The sequence below is a fragment of the Nerophis lumbriciformis genome, linkage group LG37, assembly GCF_033978685.3.
Source record: "Nerophis lumbriciformis linkage group LG37, RoL_Nlum_v2.1, whole genome shotgun sequence".
Taxonomy (NCBI): Eukaryota; Metazoa; Chordata; class Actinopteri; order Syngnathiformes; family Syngnathidae; genus Nerophis; species Nerophis lumbriciformis.
In genome coordinates this window covers 3050372-3068557 of record NC_084584.2, presented here as the reverse complement: position 1 = coordinate 3068557, position 18186 = coordinate 3050372, and the positions used below count along the sequence as shown (strand labels likewise).

Genomic DNA, 18186 nt, shown 5'->3' with positions numbered 1-18186 from the left:
CCAGGTAGCGCTCTACGCCACGCGTCTCCCCTCCGACGGTCTGCCCTGGGGCTGCTCCGGTGGTGTTTGGAGGTTCTGGGCACTGTGGGGAGTGTCCGGGCCTGGATCCTCCTCCGTCTCATCAGGTGCCGTACAGGGTATTGGCACTGTGCGTTGCACCACGGGTTTCCCTAGGCAGCCTATCTTGGTCTGATGTATCTTCAGGGTTTTTCGTAGCGCTGTATGGGTGCTCCCTTGCGAGAGCTGCAGCTTGGGATGCTACCCCTCCCTGCCCCGGTCGCCGTCTTTCCGGGCTGTCAACTGTCTCTTCAGTTATCACCACTCTTTGGGGGTTGTCATCCAGCCTCTTCCTGGAAGTCAATGGCGATGCCATACTATAATAGTTTTATAATACACCTCACAGTGTGTATATATATATATATATATATATATAGGTACTTATACAGATGTATTTCACATTAATGATCAATCAACCAAAATCTGTTTTAGAATGAATATAGACTTATGACTGTAAGCTGTTGTAGAATTCTTTCTCCGGCATTTGCAATGAATGTAGTTACCAATATTGTTGTTGTGTTTGATTTTGAACAAAAAAATGAATTTCATATGAGTCCATGCTCGATTAGTGCTCGTGTAGATCCCTCGGTGGTGCATCAGGCTGGTGGCCTGCCGACACCTCGTTGGGCTTTTGGCTGCCTTTGTGGAGAAGGGCGCTATTTCACCCCTTCCCGTGGCTGGCAGGGTGGCTTTTGGAGTAAGGGGGCCATGGTCATCTACACTGTCGGCCTTGGTGAAGGAGGAGATCCACTCAAACAGTCTGGCTCTGTCCATTGGGCAGGCTGTGCAGTGGCATGTGCGCGCTGGCCGCTTTAAGGAAGGCTGAGGTAGAGTTGGAGCTGTTGGTGCTCTATTCCAGGCCTTCGGCTTGCTTCAAGGCCTCCTCGCCGCTCGGCACCCCCGACACCTCCTTCCACAGCTGCTGGAGGTCCGACGGACACATCGTGGCTGGCAACCTTAGTCGTTCTCGTCATCGCTGGCAAGGTGTTTTCTCTCCTCTGAGGTTCCTCCCAGTCAGGTATCAGGTGTTGTCTCTCCTCTCCCGATTCCTCCCAGTCAGGTATCGGGTGTTGTCTCTCCTCTCCCGGTTCCTCCGAGTCAGGTATCGGGAACAGGTCTGGGATCCGTCTTTGACCCTGACCCTCTCGGCGGGTAGAAGGGAATCTGGAGTGGCGGGCTGTCATCCACGAATCTGCACAGAGGAACTGGCACACAAATTCTGCATTTTGTAAAAATACCATTTTGGTCTCACGCTGATTCCCCCTCCCCTGCTGGTCCTGGGAAGGGCTGATCTGTATGCAGTTCATAGGGTGAAAAATTCAAAGACCGTAAAAACAGTTTTATTCAGGGACATTCGAATGATCATTAACGCTAATGGCAACATGTCAATCAAATTCAATTTGGTCTGTGCACAGATTTTAGCCAATTTGTTTTGATGTTCTGGTTCATCCTTTCAACCTTACCTTGTGACTGAGGATGATAACTTGTGTTCTAGTCCGCGAGCCTTTTCGACCAAGGCTAAGTGAGTATTTTTAAAATGGGTGCCGTTGTTTGACCTAATGTCTTTGGGGAAACCATGTCGGTGTATTAGGTCATTCACAAGTCATTTAATTACTGAATTGGCATCTTCCTTTGAGGTTGGGGTTGCTTCCGGCCAACCACTGTAATTGTCAACACAAGTCAGCAAGTACCTTTTTCCTTGTACCGGATTGATCATATCAATTAAATAAAAAACTTGATGCGCTCAAACTCGACACGATCCAAACTCACCTCTTCCCCCCTCTGTCCCTGAAAAGGGGACAGTGTTAGTAGTAGTAGTAGTGGTAGTAGTAATAGTATCACTTTCAGAAACATCCAAGAAAAATGGCAGCTGATAGTCGAACGCAGCAAGAGCAGAGGCGGAGGACAGGTCATGTTTGAGGTCAATGAAAGCCTTTTTCTGTGGACCACTGGAGGGTGGCAATAGGGTAGGGAACCCCTTAGTGATATTGACCCTACATTTTATGCATATTATTCAATATGGCGAAAGCCACAAAATATGCTTATATATATATATTGTCACAATATTAGAAAAATACTAACCTTATGGCGGATGCTTTTGCAATAGTAATTTGATATTTTACAACACCTAGTGAATTATTGTGGCCACAATAATTCACTAAGTAGTTTATTTAGTTTAGTGTTTATATGATAGGACAATGCACAGAAACATTAAATTCAAAGACAGATATGTTCTGTACCAGATTATAGCTAAATAGCTACTTTCCATCTGCAGTCCCTGGCTACCTAAATTAAAGTGATACAAAAATCATGCAATAAAATTATGACAATAAAATCATACTATCCATCCATCTTCTTCCGCTTATCCGAGGTCGGGTCGCTGGGGCAGCAGCATAAGCAGGGAAGCCCAGACTTCCCTCTCCCCAGCCACTTCGTCCAGCTCTTCCTGTGGGACTCCGAGACGTTTCCAGGCCAGCCGGGAGACATAGTCTTCCCAACGTGTCCTGGGTCTTCCCCGTGGCCTCCTACCGGTCGGACGTGCCCTAAACACCTCCCTAGGGAGGCGTTCGGGTGGCATCCTGACCAGATGCCCGAACCACCTCATCTGGCTCCTCTCGATGTGGAGGAGCAGCGGCTTTACTTTGAGCTCACCCCGGATGGCAGAGCTTCTCACCCTATCTCTAAGGGAGAGCCCCGCCACTCGGCGGAGGAAACTCATTTCGGCCGCTTGCACCCGTGATCTTGTCCTTTCGGTCATAACCCATAGCTCATGACCATAGGTGAGGATGGGAACGTAGATCGACCGGTAAATTGAGCGCTTTGCCTTCCGGCTCAGCTCCTTCTTCACCACAACGGATCGATACAGTGTCCGCATTACTGAAGACGCCGCACCGATCCGCCTGTCGATCTCACGATCCACTCTTCCCTCACTCGTGAACAAGACTCCGAGGTACTTGAACTCCTCCACTTGGGGCAAGATCTCCTCCCCAACCCGGAGATGGCACTCCACCCTTTTCCGGGCGAGAACCATGGACTTGGACTTGGAGGTGCTGATTCTCATCCCAGTCGCTTCACACTCAGCTGCGAACCGATCTAGTGAGAGCTGAAGATCCTGGCCAGATGAAGCCATCAGGACCACATCATCTGCAAAAAGCAAAGACCTAATCCTGCAGCCACCAAACCAGATCCCCTCAACTCCTTGACTGCGCCTAGAAATTCTGTCCATAAAAGTTATGAACAGAATCGGTGACAAAGGGCAGCCTTGGGGAGTCCAACCCTCACTGGAAACGTGTCCGACTTACTGCCGGCAATGCGGACCAAGCTCTGACACTGATCGTACAGGGAGCGGACAGCCACAATCAGACAGTCCGATACCCCATACTCTCTGAGCACTCCACAAAGCACATGTAGACTGGTTGGGCAAACTCCCATGCACCCTCAAGGACCCTGCCGAGAGTGTAGAGCTGGTACACAGTTCCACGACCAGGACGAAAACCACACTGTTCCGCCTGAATCCGAGGTTCGACTATCCGGCGTAGCCTCCTCTCCAGCACACCTGAATAGACCTTACCGGGAAGGCTGAGGAGTGTGATCCCACGATAGTTGGAACACACCCTCCGGTTCCCCTTCTTAAAGAAAGGAACCACCACCACGGTCTGCCAGTCCAGAGGTACCGCCCCTGATGTCCACGCGATGCTGCAGAGTCTTGTCAACCAAGACAGCCCCACAGCATCCAGAGCCTTAAGGAACTTGTATAGCGCTTTTCTACCTTCAAGGTACTCAAAGCGCTTTGACACTATTTCCACATTCACACACTGATGGCGGGAGCTGCCATGCAAGGCGCTAACCAGCAGCCATCAGGAGCAAGGGTGAAGTGTCTTGCTCAAGGACACAACGGACGTGACTAGGATGGTAGACGGTGGGGATTGAACCCCAGTAACCAGCAACCCTCCGATTGCTGTTACGGCCACTCTACCAACTTCGCCACTCCGTCCATTTCACTATCAGAAGGTGGAATACTTACAGGAATTGTTTAAAACGGTGGCTTTGCTGTGATGGTGAGTCTCATAAAGTAGCCGAGACATTCAAATCCTGTATCGATGTTGAATTTAAAGATATTCCTGATGACGCTGGGCTTCACCCGACTTGCTACCGGCGGTTCATTGATAAGAAGTGTTTGGATTCTGCCGAAAAACTGGCCAATCGGCTGGATGTGGGTCAAGATGAGTTTGTGGCATCAGACAACACTTCAGAATCGACAAGTGGCATTCCAAAGAAAAAACTAAGATCGAAGACGGGCCTGCCTATCGCTTCTGCTGGCCCTGTGCTCCCTGCCATGTGTATCATTTGCAAGAAAACGGACAAGAGAATTACTGTGGGAGGCAAACGGCAGAAGGACGATCTCTCACAGGCACAAACGCTTTCAGCAGGTAAACACACACACACTACACGTAGCACTTACACACTTACAAACCATTGAATCATCTTTTATTTTTAGGCCAGTTGATGAACGCTACCAGGATAAAGCAAGACAGTAGCATTCTCTTGCATATTGAAGACAGAGACTGTGTGGCCATGGAAGTGCGGTTCCACAAGTCCTATTACAGACAGTACACCAGCTTCATGACAAAGTCTGATGTAACACTTACTGGAACCGCAGATGAAGAAGTGAGTTATTAAATTCCATCCATCCATCCATCTTCTTCCGCTTATCTGAAGTCGGGTCGCAGGGGCAGCAGCCTAAGCAGGGAAGCCCAGACATTCCTCTCCCCATCCACTTGGTCCAGCTCTTCCCGGGGGATCCCGAAGTGTTCCTAGGCCAGCCGGGAGACATAGTCTTCCTGGCACCTCCTGGTACCCTAGCACCTCCAAAACGCTCAAATCTAAACTCCAAACATCCCACAACAAGCTGGTCAGATTACTTCTAGACCTCCACCCCACATCCCACCTCACTCCTACCCACTTCTCCAAAGTGGGCTGGCTCAGGGTGGAGGACAGAGTAAAACAACTTGCACTGAGCCTAGTCTATAAAATCCGCTACACCTCCCTGATACCGAAGTACATGTCAAACTACTTCCTTAACGTAAATGACCGCCATAACCACAACACCAGGGGGAGCTCCACTAACCACGTTAAACCCAGATTCCCATCTAACAAAGGTCTTAACTCATTCTCCTTCTATGCCACATCAATGTGGAATGCGCTCCCAACAGGTATAAAAGAAAGGGCATCTCTATCCTCCTTCAAAACCGCAATAAAAGTACACCTCCAGGCAACTTCAACCCTAAACTAACACCCTCCCCGGATTGTTAATAATAATCAAATGTAAACAATCAAATGCAGATATTTTTCTTATGCTTTCTGATCTCTCTCTCTCTCTCTCTCTATGTCCACTACTTGCTGTCCATATCCTACCAAGTCAGACCTACACTGTTTCAATATCCATTTTTCTGTTCTCAATTGTTGATGACTGATGATAACAACCAAACCTAACCCCCCTTCCACACCCCAAATTGTAAATAATGTAAATAATTCAATGTATACACCATGATGATTATCTTGTGTGATGACTGTATTATGATGATAGTATATATGACCCCGACTTAAACAAGTGGAAAAACTTATTGGGGTGTTACCATTTAGTGGTCAATTGTACGGAATATGTACTGTACTGTGCAATCTACTAATAAAAGTCTCAATCAATCAATCAATTCCCAACGTGTCCTGGGTCTTCCCCGTGGCCTCCTACCGGTTGGACGTGCCCTAAACACCTCCCTAGGGAGGCGTTCGGGTGGCATCCTGACCAGATGCCCAAACCACCTCATCTGGCTCCTCTCCATGTGGAGGAGCAGCGGCTTTACTTTGAGTTCCTCCCTGATGGCAGAGCTTCTCACCCTATCTCTAAGAGATGATGAATTGTGTTGTGGTAAGTATTCCCCCATACTTCAACACAAGACTGAAAGATGCGTGTACATTGGACCTCCTCGCTGGCATGGGAATACTTCGCCGGCCTGTAAAGCAGCGGAGTCAAGTACCAGCGGGGACCGTCAACAGAAGACACGTAAGCGGTGTGATCGGAAGCAGAAGCGGGGATGCCGAGCGGGGCTAACAACAAAGCTAAAGGCTAATCCCCACAGAACGCCGCTTCCTTCCACCCTGCTTTCAAACGTCCACTCCCTGGAGAACAAACTGGACTACCTGAAGCTGGATTTAAATGCAAGACGCGAGATGAGAGACTACTGCGCCATATTTCTAACAGAAACGTGGTTGAAATCATCTGTTCCGGACGAGGCAGTTAGCATCGAGGGGCTAACTATGTTCCGGTCGGACAGGAGCAAATCTCTCACTGGTAAATCCCGTGGCGGTGGTGTTTGCATATACGTCAATAATAACTGGTGCAATAATGGGAAGACAGTATCACGTCACTGCTCTCCTGATGTTGAACTATTAACTATAAAATGCAGGCCATTTTATTTACCCAGGGAATTCAGTGCTATGATCTTCACAGCAGTGTACATTCCTCCCAGTGCTAACACCAGAGAAGCTTTGAATGCTTTGTACTGCTCCATCAATGAACTGCAAACTACACATCCAGAGGGAGTTTTCATTGTGGCAGGGGATTTTAATCAAGCTAACATGAAAACAGTTTTCCCTCATTTCCATCAATATGTGAATTTTGCAACCAGGGGTGGAAACAGATTGGACTTGGTGTATAGTAATATTAAACAGGCGTATAAAGCTGCACCACGCCCCCACCTTGGCTCCTCAGACCATCTATCTGTGATGCTAATTCCTGCATACAAGCCCCTGCTGATCAGGAAGCAAGCTACAGTGAAGCAGGCGAGGACCTGGCCAGAGGGAGCAATGGAAGCATTACAAGACTGCTTAGAAACCACAGCAGCCGCCACCGAAAATCATGTGTGGAGGAGTATGCAGAGTGTGTGTCCGCATACATTCAGAAGTGCATGGAGGACGTCAGTGTGATCAAGAACATCCCCACACAGGCCAACGAGAAACCCTGGATGAACAGTGAGGTACGTGCAATGCTGAAGGCTCGGAACAAGGCTTTCAAGTCTGGGGACATGGTGGCATCAAAATCAGCCAGAGCTAACCTGAACCGTGCCATTAAGGTTGCAAAGCGTGCTCACAGTCAAAAAGTGCAGGACTTCTTCGACAACCCCACAAACACTAGACAAATGTGGCAGGGCATACAGGTCACCAAGGACTATAAAGCTGCTCCCTGTCCCTGTGACAACAGTATCAGCTTCCTAGATGACCTTAACAACTACTTTGCAAGGTTTGAGGCACTTAACACCACTCCGGCGAGAAAATCCATCCCTTGCCCTGATGAGCAGCCGCTCAACCTGGATATAGCGGATGTCCGGAAAACCCTGAGGAGAGTGAACCCCCGGAAAGTACCAGGACCTGATGACATTCCGGGCAAGGTGCTTAAGGGATGTGCAGACCAGCTAGCTGGGGTTCTCACAGACATTTTCAACATCTAGCTGACGCAGGCTGTGGTACCATCATGTTTTAAGACGGCCACAATCATTCCAGAGCTCAGCAGCGCATGCACTTTTTGCGTCGGATGAAAAAAAAGCACAGCTCCCTCCCCCCATTCTCAGCACATTCTACAGAGGCACTATAGAGAGCCTGCTGACCAACAGCATCTCTGTCTGAACTGGAGCCTGCAGTGCCTCAGACTGGAAGTCTCTCCAGAGAGTGGTGAGGACGGCGGAAAAGATCATCAGGACTCCTCTTCCTCCTATCCAAGAGATCGCAAAAAGCCGCTGCCTGACCAGGGCTCAGAAAATCTGCAAAGACTCCTCCCACCCCCACCAAGGACTGTTTTCACTGCTGGACTCTAGAAAGAGGTTCCGCAGCCTCCGAAGCAGAACCTCCAGGTTCTGTAACAGCTTCTTTCCTCAAGCCGTAAGACTCTTGAACGCATTGCATTGCATTTTTTTGCAAATAATAATAAACTTAGAATTTCATGGCTGCAACACGTGCCAAAGTAGTTGGGAAAGGGCATGTTCACCACTGTGTTACATGGCCTTTCCTTTTAACAACACTCAGTAAACGTTTGGGAACTGAGGAGACACATTTTTGAAGCTTCTCAGGTGGAATTCTTTCCCATTCTTGTTTGATGTACAGCTTAAGTTGTTCAACAGTCCGGGGGTCTACGTTGTGCTGTTTTAGGCTTCATAATGCGCCACACATTTTCAATGGGAGACAGGTCTGGACTACAGGCAGGCCAGTCTAGTACCCGCACTCTTTTGCTATGAAGCCACGTTGATGTAACACGTGGCTTGGCATTGTCTTGCTGAAATAAGCAGGGGCGTCCATGGTAACGTTGCTTGGATGGCAACATATGTTGCTCCAAAACCTGTATACACCTTTCAGCATTAATGGCGCCTTCACAGATGTGTAAGTTACCCATGTCTTGGGCACTAATACACCCCCATACCATCACAGATGCTGGCTTTTCAACTTTGCGCCTATAACAATCCGGATGGTTCTTTTCCTCTTTGGTCCGGAGGACACGACGTCCACAGTTTCCAAAAACAATTTGAAATGTGGACTCGTCAGACCACAGAACACTTTTCCACTTTGTATCAGTCCATCTTAGATGAGCTCAGGCCCAGCGAAGCCGACGGCGTTTCTGGGTGTTGTTGATAAACGGTTTTCGCCTTGGATAGGAGAGTTTTAACTTGCACTTACAGATGTAGCGGCCAACTGCAGTTACTGACAGTGGGTTTCTGAAGTGTTCCTGAGCCCATGTGGTGATATCCTTTACACACTGATGTCGCTTGTTGATGCAGTACAGCCTGAGGGATCGAAGGTCACGGGCTTAGCTGCTTACGTGCAGTGATTTCTCCAGATTCTCTGAACCCTTTGATGATATTACGGACCGTAGATGGTGAAATCCCTAAATTCCTTGCAATAGCTGGTTGAGAAAGGTTTTTCTTAAACTGTTCAACAATTTTGCTCACGCATTTGTTGACAAAGTGGTGACCCTCGCCTCATCCTTGTTTGTGAATGACTGAGCGTTTCACGGAATCTACTTTTATACCCAATCATGGCACCCACCTGTTCCCAATTTGCCTGTTCACCTGTGGGATGTTCCAAATAAGTGTTTGATGAGCATTCCTCAACTTTATCAGTATTTATTGCCGCCTTTCCCAACTTCTTTGTCACGTGTTGCTGCCATCAAATTCTAAAGTTAATGATTATTTGCAAAACAAAAAAAATGTTTATCAGTTTGAACATCAAATATGTTGTCTTTGTAGCATATTCAACTGAATATGGGTTGAAAAGGATTTGCAAATCATTGTATTCCGTTTATGTTTACATCTAACACAATTTCCCAACTCTTATGGAAACGGGGTTTGTACTTTTACAGAATCTGTGTTGTCTTTCTCCCCGGTCTCATGGTTCACTTACCTGTCGCTTAAAGAAATCTGTTTTAATGGTTGTCTCCATTGTCCATACAATAAACAGGTTAAACATCTTCCATTTGAACTGATGTGACCTATAGTTAATGGCTTCTCTTATTTTGAAGAAGGTGTTTAGTCCCAAGAGGCAACAAAACAATTCCGTTGCCATCATAAGACCGAAGCACAGCAGCTGCAAAAATAATTTACATTCCGGTACCATTTAAATGATTGTGTCACTTGGTGGTTAAACCCCACCTAACCTAATTTAACCTGTCCTACCTTACCATACCTTAAAAGGCGGTACACGTCTTTATAAGGCAGGCACAGAGGAGGACAGGACATTAAGATCCAGATCAAGCTCTCGTCCGGACATCAGACTTGACTGCGGTGAGTCCTTTTTTCACCTTACATTCCAGGAAATAGATGTTTCATTGAAAATGTAGTGGCTATTGTAAATATACAGAAGACCTCTGGTACCTTTGGACATTAGCCCTTGTCCAACAGATTTGAGGTACTTTAGGGTCCTGGGACCTTTAGTTCCTTAAGGTCCCTGTAGACCTGTGTGGTTTGTGTTTCCAACACATGTCACAGTTCAGGTAGTTTCTACAAATCAGGCTGATGACATATGGATGAGTGGTACTGTATATGTTTACTTTAATATCATGTAACAAGTACCACCTCGCTACTCGGCACTAAAGGTATTTCGTTTACCAGGGTAAACTGGAATGTTCCCGTGAAGGTTCCTGTGGTAGAAAATAGATTCTAGTTGGACTTAAGTACTTAAGTACGACGACCGTTACTTTAGAATAATTTGACCCAAGCAAAAGTCAAAAGTATTAATCTAAATAATTACTTGAGGATTACTTGAAGAGTAAGTCAGTTGGGAGAGTGGCGCAGTTGGGAGAGTGGTCGTGCCAGCAACCTGAGGGTTCCCGGTTTGATCCCCACCTTCTACCAACCTCGTCACGTCCGTTGTGTCCTTGGGCAAGACACTTCACCCTTGCTCCTGATGGGTCATGGTTAGCGCCTTACATGGCAGCTCCCGCCATCAGTGTGTGAATGTGTGTGTGAATGGGTGAATGTGGAAATAGTGTCAAAAGCGCTTTGCGTACCTTGAAGGTAGAAAAGCGCTATACAAGTATAACCCATTTATTCTGTAAAAAAAACATAAAACTACTCAAGTACTGAGTAAATTGTGAGTAACTTCGGATTTATGTAGCAGCTCTTTTCTAAAAGTTTTTTTGAGTGTGATACGAAAAATATCTACAACTTTCTACAACGTGTTTTCTCTGGTTGAAACCGGAATTATTGTGGGCTGACATGTGAACGTCGAAATTGTTGTAATTGGATGTTCAATTCTCACACCACTAAAAAAGGTACGGTTGTTGTGGATGTTTTGTATGAATAAAATAAATGCTATCTTCAAATCATAGAATCTACTATTTACTATTTTTGTCTACTGACTAAACACATTTATTTTATTTTATTTTTTTCTCCATATTAATTCCATTGTGTGTATAAACAGGTTTTAGTGTCAATACAGCTGTTTAGAAGTTTCTGTCCACCGGTTCTACACCACCAGCTGGGATGTGCTGGGGTCATATTGACCTATTTCAGCGTGTCCATCTGTATTTTGTGCTAGTTGGTGCAAACCATCCCTCCCACCCGAACGGAATGCAACTCATTGTGACAAAGTAGAAGTTCTTCTTCACAAAACTACTCAAGTAAAAGTAAAGCGTATGTTGCATTAAAACTAATTTAACATGTACAATGTATACAAAAGTTACATACGAAAATGTAACTCGTTACTACCGACCTCTGGCTGGAGGAGTTTTGACGGGACGAGTGACTTTTTGGACATTAGAAATATTCATCTTTGTTCTGCTTGGGTCCTGTTGCTAACACCTTTTTGACCTGGAAACTCTAACAAGACTTTGTGGGGAAAATGTCCTTTCATGGATCCCAGAGCTCTGTGGAGTCCAGGATTGTCTTTTTTACAGTCCAACAATGTCCTGTTTTCATGTTTCAGTTTCAGTTAGAGGGCCTTCCAGTACCGACAGCTGTAGTTTCAGGGACACACAATAATGTAACATGGCTCTGGTAGAGTAACTTGTGGACGTTGGGACAGAGGTGTCCATGGTCTTCCTGAGCACTGAACAACAGCACACCATCTTCTGATGGACGCCACATACTTTCTATCAAGCACTCACTCTTGCTTTTCACTGTCTTACAGGAAGTACTTCAACTTGGACATCATAGGACACAGATTTAACCATGATCAGGACTTTCCTCCTTCTGTTTCTGCTTGTCGGTAAGTCCTCCAACACTCAACAAGACATGACCTACAGAATTGTACACACTGTACTGCAATACAAGTACAAAAGTGCACGCTGATATGGGACTTGTTTCAAACAGGAAGCAACAGTCGCGTTTTAAACAAACGTGACTCAGGCGAGCCAGACGAGTGGTCTGGTGAGCCAGTCGAGTGGTCTGGTGATCACCCCCCAAAGCATACCACCGCCCCCCCAGTGAGGAGGACCAGATACCCAAAGACCACCACCACCCCATCTACGACCACAGACACCACCACCACATATACGACCACATACACCACCACCCCCACCACATACACCACCACGTACACCACCAGCCCGACGACCACGTACACCACCACATACACCACCACCCCATATACGACCACATACACCACCAGCCCGACGACCACGTACACCACCCCATATACGACCACATACACCACCAGCCCGACGACCACGTACACCACCCCATATACGACCACATACACCACCAGCCCGACGACCACGTACACCACCCCATATACGACCACATACACCACCAGCCCGACGACCACGTACACCACCCCATATACGACCACATACACCACCAGCCCGACGACCACGTACACCACCACATACACCACCACCCCATATACGACCACATACACCACCAGCCCGACGACCACGGACACCACCACATACACCACCACCCAATATACGACCACATACACCACCAGCCCGACGACCACGTACACCACCAGCCCGACCACGGACACCACCACGTACACCACCAGCCCGACCACGGACACCACCACCGCCAAAGTGAAGCCCTACTACCACCATCACCACCATTACTACTACTACCACCACCACCCCTCTTCCAACTCCACTGCACACCACCACCACCCCCACCACAACTCCAGTGCACACCACCACCACCACCACCACCACACCCCCCACAACTCTAGTGCACACCACCACCACCACCACCACCATCACCACCACCACCACCACCGTAGATAGGACACAGTATATCGGTAGCACCCCACTGTGGACCGCCACCATCACGACCCCAGCGCAGACCACCATGCTACATTTGATAGTGAAACATCTACAATAAATGAACAAGTGAAATAAAATGTCTCCTCACTTCACTGGCTGCCTGTGTCTTTTAGAGTCCATTTAACTTTAGAGTTAGGCTCCACCATCAGAATGTGTACTTAAACTTATAAAGATCACATGGATATTATTCAGTGAGTTGATTCACCAAAACTAACCTGTTATACAGGAGGAAAAAGCACACAGGACGTTTCAATTGTTCACAGACTGGTCGCTCTCATCAGAATGACAAGACACTTCCGGTCTGCAGGTGATATCATTCAATTGGGAAGAAACGCCCTACTGCCCCCTACTGACCAATGTGAATACTGATAAATGTGTAATGACAGCTCCAAAAACGAATTCAAACCACAAAATAAAATAAATAAATCAACACAAAAATGTGACACATTATGGGTGGGTCACATATGCATGTACAGTAGATGGCAGTATTGTCCTGTTTAAAAGTGTCACAACATTGCTGTTTACGGCAGACGAACTGCTTTACGGTAGACACTGTTGTTGTGTGTTGTCAACACGTCACTCAGGTGCGCCTGGATTTCGGGAGATTTTCGGGAGAAAATTTGTCCCGGGAGGTTTTCGGGAGAGGCGCTGAATTTCGGGAGTCTCCCGGAAAATCCGGGAGGGTTGGCAAGTATGACATAATACGTAGTCTTACTTAATGATATCATATAAACCAACAATCACATCCAAATATAACGAAAACAAACAAAAAAACACAACAAGTGCAAACTTCATGAAGTACAAACCGAACCAAAAAAAGTAATACACACCTCACAGAAAAATTAGTAAAATAGTAAATATAAAGCAAAATGTAAACACTTATGGCTGTCCATATGATCTTATTGTTCTGTCTTTATATATTTTTTTCAATTGTAATATATTTTTACAATCTTTTATCTCATTGTAAAGATAATTCCATAGTTGAACCTCCACCACTGATATACACATTTGTTTTAAACTTGTCCTTGAATACTGATGTTGGAAATGACCTTTTCTTCTATGCTCTTCATTCTCACAAGTCATGACAAACACTGTTTGTAAATTTGCTGGTAATGTTTTACTTTTAGCCTTAAACATGACACATAATATCTGTAACTTTACTAGCTCCTGTAGTTTCAATACACCATAATTAATAAATGATATGTTAGTGTGTCCTAAGCAGAGGTGGGACCAAGTCATTGCTTTGCAAGTCACAAGTAAGTCTCAAGTCTTTGCCCTCAAGTCTCGAGTCAAGTCCCGAGTCAAGACAGGCAAGTCCCGAGTCAAGTCCAAAGTCAAGACTGGAAAGTCTCAAGTCAAGTCCCAAGTCCTGCATTTTGAGTTTCGAGTCCTTTCAAGTCATTTTAACCACAGACTAATATATTTACACAGATTGTGTATGCTTTTAAAACGCTGTATTTATTTATTAAAACAAGTGCATTTGAAATTGCAGGAACAAAAATAGTGCTGACATTGCACTTCAAAATAGCACTATTAACCAGTCATTTTAAACATGTAACTCATTCCTTTACAGAATAAACGCATTTGCAAAAACAAGTGCAACTGTACTTATTTGCACAAAAGTGTTAACATTGTATTTCCATGGCATATTGCATTGTAACTAGTTCCACAGCAGTTTATATCCTGTTCTTACCTTATCTCATTGATCTCATCTCATACTGTATGTGTGTTGATGTGTGCGTACACATGAAAAACATAACAAATACATGAACATAACAATGAACACAGTTGTACTTTTTAGATGTCAGTGCCCTATGCAATATGTACACATATTCTTAATATAGTATACATTTTAACTGACCTTTATTTGACTATGTTTGTCTTTTTGTAGGTGGCTAAAATACGCGGCGCTGCTGACCGCCGTCTAACGTTATGTTACTGTGTGTGATACATTGACTAACGTTACATTACTGTGTGTGATACATTGACTAACGTAACGTTATGTGTAGGTACCTCATGCAACCCTGCTTAAAAAAAATCACTTGACAAAAAGTATGAATAAGGTAGCGAACTGCAGTGGACGCAACATATCGCAGTGTTTGCAATGACGTTATAACCATAGACATCTTATAAGTAGACGCAGCATTGGTTGCTGTGACGTGAGCAATTTGGCCGCCATCTTGAAGTGGTGATGAGGAGCCGGCGAGCAGCCTAAACCATACTTGCCAACCCTCCCGGATTTTCCGGGAGACTTTTTCTCCCGAAAATCTCCTGAAATTCAGGCGGAGCTGGAGGCCACGCCCCCTTCAGCTCCATGCGGACCTGAGTCCGCTTTCCCACAATATAAACAACGTGCCTGCCCAATCATTATAACTGTAGAATGATCGAGGGCGAGTTCTTGGTTTATGTGGGGTTATTGTTAGGCAGTTTCATTAACGTCCTCCCAGCGCGGTAACAACACACAACAACAGCAGTCACGTTTTCGTTTATATATATATATATATATAAAAGAAATATATATATATATATATATATATATACATATATATATTGTCGGAGGCAGATATTTACATATATCCGAATGTAAGTTGTACTTCTTTCATTTCTTAGTCATATTTGGAAAACAGCTCGTGTTTTCCATTTCTTCTCTTGATGCTCTGTCAGCAAGTATACTGTGTGTGTTAACCTTGAGTTCTTTGGAATGTGTTTTGACTAGCATTTGTTTTGTCTACAGAGATGGGACGAGAGAGAGGGTGGTGGGATCGGGAAGACAGACCATTTTGGGAGGCGCAATAGAATGTTCTAGGGTTAGACTGGTCTCATAATGTATATTGGCAAAGCTTTGATAATATACAACAAAATACCTATTCTGTCTCTGGTGGTTTTTCAACTCAGCTTTAAGTGTCGTAAAGAGCTTGGGAGCGAATTGTGACTTGAATTCCCTGGGAGGAACAACTGGTCCAAAACGCAACAATTTGGGGGCCCGTCCGGGCGACACGCTGAGAATTGGACACCTCTTACACTCTTCTGGACAGACTCACTAGTGGCCAAACAAAAACAAGGTAAGCAGAGCCTTTTTCTAAAATCTGCTTTAGGAGTCTGTCTTGAAGTATGTAAGTCAAACACTGTTTGTACCCCAGACACAGAGTAGGTGTTTTGTACGAGACGGGGATGTGAGAGTGGACATTTTGATGGATTGATTGCATTTCTCCCTTGTCCGCCATTACATAAAAAGCTGTAAATAAGTGGTCATCTCGCGTCATTGTGTCTCGACTACCGTGACGGGCAGTTTCATTGACGAATAAACTAATAGTTGGGTGTAGCTCACCCTGGGTCATTGGTCGTCGCCCAAACGAGTAAGGGTTTCCAGACCCTTCGTCTGGGACGAAAAATTCTGAGGTAAGGGTTTCCAGACCCTTCGTCTGGGACGAAAAATTCTGAGATAAGGGGTTCCAGACCCTTCGTCTGGGACGAAAAATTCTGAGGTAAGGGTTTCCAGACCCTTCGTCTGGGACAAAAAATTCTGAGGTAAGGGGTTCCAGACCCTTCGTCTGGGACGAAAAATTCTGAGGTAAAAGACACAATGGCTACGGAGTGTGACAGACAGGAATGTGATGGCGGGGGGGGGGGGGAGTGTGATGAATGTACTGTTGTCAACAATGAAATTGGCAGGTAGAGTTTAAAAAGAAAAAAAAAAAAAAAGGAAAAAAAAAAGAGAACGTTTCATGAAAGGTTTAAGAGGGAGTTTACAACACTCGAAAAGTCGTGAACTCAAACGTTTGGTAAATAAAGAAAAGTAACTGGAAGTTTTATGGTAAAGTGAAACGCAGAGAAAGAGCTATTGTGCAGCTTTTTCCTTGTGTGTGTTGCGTGGGAGAGTGTGTGTGTGCGTGCTTGTGAGTGTGTGTGTGCGTGGGAGAGTGTGTCTGCGCGTGCTTGTGTGTGTGTGTGTTGCTATTGGTGACGGTGTAGTCCGCGGGGAGAGACGTAGGGGGGGGGAACAAGGCGAATTTGATAAGGACATGACTCGCGCATGCGCGAGACTATTCAAACGACCCGCCCAGACTTTGACTAAGCCAACGCCCCCTACTCAAGTGCCAAGAGAGGGAGGTACTCACAAGCCCTCTCTAAACCATCGGCTCAAATTCTTAACCCTTTCCTTTGCACGTCTGACCATTTTCCTCCGGCAGATGGCAACCTCGCGCGTGCATACCAGACATTGTTGACACATAAAGCTGCTATTAGGGGCCAAATCAAAATAAGCATTTTGCCGTCACAGACATGCAAGCCATTGTTGACCTTGCTTTCCCACCTGTACCTGAAGGAGGGAGTCTTTGGCTTAACACGTTAGACAAACTAACAGCGGGATACACTCTCTCCGTAGCAGACTTTAGAGGCATTTTGTATCGTTGTGTTTCCACACAAGATGGCCAAAATATGGAACAACAAGCAGGATTATTGGCTGAATCTTCGACTTCACCGGTAACACCGTACATAAGAGGCACAGCTACTGCTATGCGCAGTCTGTTTCCTCTTCCGTGTCAAAATGCCACTCCTACATATCGGTGGGAAGATGGTGAGTCACCTTATGTATTTATAGACCAAGCTAAAGAGCAGTGGTCACGTGCTACAGGTGTGCATCCCAGTAAAGAAGGGGAACACCGACAGTTTTTTAGACGAGCCGTACTTGACGCAATGCCAACTGTGGTGAGACGCAGGATGGATGATAACCCTGATATACACGGTGCTAAAAACAACACATGGCAGGGACATCTTAAGCATCACATGCAAAATTGGACAGAGCAGGATGGTGGTAGAGTAACAAGGAAACAACTACTTAAATTACAGATCGCTGAAGATGAAAAGTTAAAAGAACCAAAAGGTCAAAGATCAGCTAGCGTATATTCAGCAGTGGGTGACCTTGCTTTTGAGTCCCAGCAGGTGGAGGAAAGAATCCTCAACAGACGTGCGACCAGACGGCTGGACTCGGGTGGTGGACACGGTGCTTTAAGGCCAAGACAGGGTGAAAACTGTTTCATCTGTGACCAGCCGGGTCACTGGCAACGTGAATGTCCTAACTCCTCTGAGCGAGACAGGCTCCCAATTGCAGCCAAAACATCATACAGGCATGGCAAAGGACGCCCAAGGCAGAAGCCCCAGCAGGAAATACAGACAGGCCCCCTGCTGGACATAAGTGTCAACAGACAATGTTATCAGTTTGTGATTGACACGGGTGCCACCCACTCATTTCTGAATGCAGAGGTACCAAAGAAACTGTGTGCTTCCTTTTTGAAGGTCGAAGGCTTCGCTGAGGTCACAAGAATGTTACCGGTCAC

General features: G+C 45.9%; 1 protein-coding gene across 1 annotated transcript; it reads left to right on the top strand.

The window, feature by feature from the left end:
* Positions 1-9823: 9823 nt before the first annotated feature.
* On the top strand, positions 9824-12932 carry LOC133577196 (uncharacterized). The gene is made up of 3 exons (XM_072912564.1): positions 9824-9881; positions 11728-11805; positions 11910-12932. The coding sequence occupies exons 2-3, from the start codon at positions 11769-11771 to the stop codon at positions 12809-12811; spliced, it is 939 nt and encodes a 312-aa protein (XP_072768665.1). The 5' UTR covers positions 9824-9881; positions 11728-11768; the 3' UTR covers positions 12812-12932.
* Positions 12933-18186: the final 5254 nt, after the last annotated feature.